The sequence below is a fragment of the Coturnix japonica genome, unplaced genomic scaffold (assembly GCF_001577835.2).
Source record: "Coturnix japonica isolate 7356 unplaced genomic scaffold, Coturnix japonica 2.1 chrUnrandom535, whole genome shotgun sequence".
NCBI classification, from domain to species: domain Eukaryota; kingdom Metazoa; phylum Chordata; class Aves; order Galliformes; family Phasianidae; genus Coturnix; species Coturnix japonica.
Genome location: NW_015439918.1, coordinates 58,071 through 63,888, shown reverse-complemented (window position 1 = coordinate 63,888; position 5,818 = coordinate 58,071). Strand labels below are relative to the sequence as shown.

Below are 5,818 nucleotides of genomic sequence, written 5' to 3'. Positions count from 1 at the left end.
AGACCCATAGAGACCCCATAACCACCCCATGGACACCCTATAGACACCCCATAACCACCCCATAGAGACCCATAGAGACCCCATAACCACCCCATAGACACCCTATAGAGACCCATAGGGACCCATAGAGACCCATAGCGCCCCATAGTAACCCATAGAACCCCATAGAGCCCCATAGACACCCCATAGTGCGCTCATAGAGAGATGGAGAGCACCAGGTCACCCCATAGAGATCCCATAGAGACCCTATAGCCACCCTGTAGAGATCCTATAGCCACCCCATAGAGACCCCATAACCACCCCATAAACACCCATATTGCCCCATAGAGACCCATAGAGCCCCATAGCGCCTCCTAGTGCCCCATTGACACACCATAGTGCCCCATACAGACCCATAGACACCCCATAGACACCCATAGTGACCCATATAGCCCCATAGCACCCCATAGCGACCTATAGACACCCCATAGAGACCCATAGCGACCCGTATAGCCCCATAGTGACCCATAGACACCCCATAGCCACCCCATAGAGACCCCATAGCCACCCCATAACCACCCCATAACCACCCATATAGCTCCATAGAGACCCATAGAGCCCCATAGCGCCCCATAACCACCCCATAACCACCCCATAGCGCCCCATAACCACCCCATAGCGCCCCATAGAGACCCCATAGTGACCCATAGACACCCCATGGCGACCCATAACCACCCCATAGCGACCCATAGACACCACATAGTACCCCATACCCACCCCATAGAGACCCACTAGGCACCCATAGCGACCATAGAGACCCTATAGACACCCTATAGACACCCCATAGTGACTCCATAGACCCATAGCGACCGCCATAGGCGACCCATAACCACACCATATGCCGCCATAACCACCCCATAGTGCCCCATAGTGACCCATAAACCACCCATAGCGCCCCATTCACACCACCCATGCGCCATAGGAGACCCATGCCACCCCATTAACCACCCCTACGACACCCATACGTGCCCCTAGTAGACGCATACCCGAAACCCATAAGACAGCCCCATGGCGACCCATAGGACAGCCACACAGTACCCCATACCCACCAAGAGACGCCATACACTCCATAGCGACGCCATAGAGACCCTATAGACCCCTATAACAGGACCCCATAGTGACCCATAGACACCCATAGCGGCCCCATAGCGACCCATAGTAACCCATAGACACCCTATAGACGCCCAATAGCACCCCATAGCGCCCCATAGCGACCCCATAGCGCCCCATAACCACACCATACTGCCCCATAACCACCCCTGATACGCCCCATAGTGACCGCATAACCACCCATAACCACCCCATAGCGCCCCATAACCACCCCATAGCGCCCCATAGAGACCCCATAGCAACCCCATAACCACCCCATAGACACCCCATAGTGCCCCGTAGAGACCCATAACCGACATAGGACACCCATGGCACCCATAGGACAACCTACACAGTACCCCATACCCACCCCATAGAGACCATAGCACCCCAATAGCGGACCCATAGAGACCCTATAGACACCCTAATAATGACACCCCAAGTGACCCATAGACACCCATAGCGGCCCTAATAGCGACCATAGTAACTCAGTAGACACCTACGAGACCGCCCAAGTAGCACCCCATCGGCGCCCCACTAGCGACCCATAAGCGCCCCATAACCACACCCATAGCCCCATACACCAGTCCCATAGGTGCCCATATTACCCTATAACCACCCCATAAAACCACCCCATAGAGCGCCCATAACCACCCCATTAGCGCCCATCAGAAGACCCCATAGTGGCCCATAGACACCCCATGGCGACCCATAACCACCCCATAGCGACCCATAGACACCACATAGTACCCCATACCCACCCCATAGAGACCCATAGCACCCCATAGCGACCCATAGAGACCCTATAGACACCCTATAGACACCCCATAGTGACCCATAGACACCCATAGCGGCCCCATAGCGACCCCATAGCGCCCCATAACCACACCATACTGCCCCATAACCACCCCATAGTGCCCCATAGTGACCCATAACCACCCCATAGACACCCCATAGTGCCCCATAACCACACCATACTGCCCCATAACCACCCCATAGTGCCCCATAGTGACCCATAACCACCCCATAACCACCCCATAGACACCCCATAGTGCCCCCATAGCACCTCATAGCGACCCATAGACACCCACAGCGGCCCCATAGCCACCCCATAACCACCCCATAACCACCCATATAGCCCCATAGAGACCCATAGAGCCCCATAGCGCCCCATAACCACCCCATAACCACCCCATAGACACCCCATAGTGCCCCATAACCACCCCATAACCACCCCATAGTGACCCCATAGCGTCCCATAGGGACCCATAGCGACCCATAACCACCCCATAGCTCCCCATACCCCCCCATATCCCCCATATTCCCCCATATAACCCCATAGCCCCCATATCTCCCCAATTTTACCCAATTTTCCCCTTTTTCGCCCCATTTTCAGGCAGCGCCGCCCGTCGTCGCCGCGAGGCCCGTTTGGACAAAGTCCTTTGGGACATGCAACGCCACCGGAGACTGGAGGAACAGATCCTACGGACAGGCCGGGACCTATTTCCACCCACCAAATACTGAAAAAACCCAAAAAACCCCATTTTTATGGCCCAAAAAGCTCCTTTTTCACCCCAAAAAGAGACTTTTAGGCCTAACTAGGCCTCATGAGGCCTAACTAGGCCGCGTTGTCGCCTCTTGATGACGTCATAGCTGCGACTTCCTGTTTTAGCCCCGCCTCTTCCTGTTGAGGCCGCCATCTTGTCCCTCACAAATACTGATAAACCCCCACAAAAACGCCATTATTATGCCCAAATAAACAACTTTTTCACCCCCAAAATCGACTTCCCCCCACCAAATACTGAAAAAACCCAAAAAACCCCATTTTTATGCCCCAAAAAGCAAATTTTTCACCCCAAAAAGTGACTTTGAGGCCTACCTAGGCTTCTTGAGGCCTAACTAGGCCGCTTTGTCGCCTCTTGATGACGTCATAGCTGTGACTTCCTGTTTTAGCCCCGCCTATTCCTGCTGAGGCCGCCATCTTGTCCCCCAAGCAAATACTAAAAAACCACCCCAAAAATGTCACTTTTATGCCCCAAAAACCTTCTTTTTCACCCCAAAAAGAGACTTTGAGGCCTAACTAGGCCGCTTTGTCGCCTCTTGATGATGTCATAGCCGCGACTTCCTGTTTTAGCCCCGCCTCTTCCTGCTGAGGCCGCCATCTTGTCCCCCCAGCAAATACTGACCCCCCCCCCCAGAAAATGCCATTTTTATGCCCCCAAAACCTTCTTTTTCACCCCCAAAATTGACTTTCCCCCACCAAATACTGAAAAAAACCCAAAAAAACCATTTTTATGCCCCAAAAACCTTCTTTTTCACTCCAAAAAGTGACTTTGAGGCCTAACTAGGCTTCTTGAGGCCTAACTAGGCCGCTTTGTCGCCTCTTGATGACGTCATTGCTTTGACTTCCTGTTTTAGCCCCGCCTCTTCCTGTTGAGGCCGCCATCTTGTCCCCCAAGGAAATACTAAAAAACCACCCCCAAAAATGCCATTTTTATAACCCAAAAACCAACTTTTTCACCCCAAAAAGCGACTTTCCCCCACCAAATACTGATAAACGCCCCAAAAGCCCCATTTTTATGCCCCAAAAACCTCATTTTTCACCCCAAAAAGTGACTTTGAGGCCTACCTAGGCTTCTTGAGGCCTAACTAGGCCGCGTTGTCGCCTCTTGATGACGTCATAGCTGTGACTTCCTGTTTTAGCCCCGCCTCTTCCTGCTGAGGCCGCCATCTTGTCCCCCCAACAAATACTGACAAAACCCCAAAAAATGCCATTATTATGCCCAAATAAACAACTTTTTCACCCCCAAAAGCGACTTCCCCCCACCAAATACTGAAAAAACCCCAAAAACCCAATTTTTATGCCCCAAAAACCTTCTTTTTCACCTCAAAAAGAGACTTTTAGGCCTAACTAGGCCTCTTGAGGCCTAACTAGGCCGCGTTGTCGCCTCTTGATGACGTCATAGCTGGGACTTCCTGTTTTAGCCCCGCCTCTTCCTGCCGAGGCCGCCATCTTTGTTTTCCTTCCAACCAAAAAAACCAAAAACCGACGATTTTATGCCCCAAAAATCGTCTTTTTCACCCCAAAAAGTGACTTCCCCCCACCAAATACAGAGCAAAACATTAAAAAAGGCCATTATTATGCCCCAAAATCTTCCTTTTTCACCCCAAAAAGAGACTCTGAGGCCTAACTAGGCCTCATAAAGCCATGGTCGCCTCTTGATGACGTCACAGCGTCAACTTCCTGTTTTAGCCCCGCCTCTTCCTGCCGAGCTCCCGTGCTTATAACCACTTCCGTTCTTCAGCCAATCAAAAGCAGCGACCAGTTCTGCCGACCAATCAGCGCACGGTGCAAACCGGAACAGGAAGTTGTACCCTGGGACCCCCCAAATAAAGACTTCCGGGTCACCATAGAGCCCCATAGAATGACCCCAACCCCATTAATTGCCCCATAGAGCCCCATAGAATGACCCAACCCATTAATTGCCCCATAGAATGACCCCAACCCCATTAATTGCCCCATAGAGCCCCATAGAATGACCCACACCCCATAATTGCCCCTAGAGCCCATAGATATGACCCCAAACCCATTAATTGCCCATATGAGCCCCATAGAATACCCAACCCATAATTGCCCATAAATACCAACCAGTAATTGCCAATAGAGACCATACGAATGACCTCAACACCCATTAATTGCCCCATAGAATGACCCCAACTCCCATTAATTTGCCCTCCATACAGAATGACCCCAACCCATTAACTTGCCCCATAGAGCCCCATAGAAAATGACCCCAACCCCATTAATTTGCCCATAGAGATGACCCCATACCCCATTAATTGCATAGAGCCCATAGAATGACCCCAGCCCCATTAATTGCCCACTCGTCCATCCCCCATTCATTCCTATGGGGCAACAGCGCCGCCATTATCCCCTGTCAATCAACGAGTCCACTTCCGGTCTTAGCCCCGCCTTTTCCGCCCGAACTGCAACCGTCAAGTGTCAACTTCCGGTCTTAGCCCCGCCTATTCCGCCCGGACCCGAGTAGTCAATCAATAGGAAGCGGGATTGGTCAGAAACCGGAAACGGAAGTCCCTCCTGAAGGCATGGCAGTCTCAACTTCCGGTTTTGGCCACGCCTTTTCCGCCCTTACTTCAGCCATCAGCCAATGGGAAGCGGGTTGTTTCACAAGCCGGAAGCGGAAGTCGCTCGGTCAGTCCGTCACTTCCGGAAGATGAACGGGGCGGTGGATCAAGATGGCGGCGGGGGCAGCGGCTGCCGGCGGCGATACCGGGCCTTAAAGAGGAGATTGAGGCTCCTGCTTTATGTGAGGGATGGGGGATGTGGGGCAGGGATCGATGGGGCTGGATGGGGGGCTGGATGTGGGGCGGAGAGAGATTTATGGGGCTGGGATCTGTGGGGCAGAGAGAGGGGGATGTGGGGCAGGGATCTATGGGGCTGGGATCTATGGGGTTACATGTGGGGCTGGATGTGGGGCTGGGATCTGTGGGGCAGAGAGATGTGGGGTAGGGATGTGGGGCTGGATGGGGGGCAGGGATCTATGGGGCTGGGATCTATGGGGTTACATGTGGGGCTGGATGTGGGGTGGGATGTGTGGGGTAGGGATGTGTGGGGCTGAGATGTGGGGCAGGGATCTATGGGGCTGGATGTGGGGCTAGGATCTGTGGG

At 52.9% G+C, this 5,818-nt stretch overlaps 1 protein-coding gene and 1 long non-coding RNA gene across 5 annotated transcripts in view; both read left to right on the top strand.

The window, feature by feature from the left end:
* The window catches only part of LOC107307298, an 18,513-nt gene extending 14,162 nt beyond the window's left edge, over window positions 1-4,351 (top strand). The window contains exon 2 of the long non-coding RNA XR_001552371.1: window positions 2,525-4,351. This is a non-coding gene — a long non-coding RNA (uncharacterized LOC107307298). The remainder of the gene's footprint in view (window positions 1-2,524) is intronic.
* Window positions 4,352-4,968: 617 nt separating this feature from the next.
* INO80E (INO80 complex subunit E) overlaps window positions 4,969-5,818 on the top strand; it is a 27,178-nt gene continuing 26,328 nt past the window's right edge. For 2 of the 4 annotated variants that reach the window (XM_015850792.2, XM_015850793.2), the window contains exon 1: window positions 4,972-5,456. In XM_015850792.2, coding sequence (XP_015706278.1) covers window positions 5,298-5,456 — 159 coding nt within the window. In that variant the 5' untranslated portion in view covers window positions 4,972-5,297. Of the gene's footprint in view, window positions 5,457-5,818 lie in introns of all 4 variants that reach the window. The other 2 variants (XM_015850795.2, XM_015850794.2) reach the window with 2 other exon arrangements.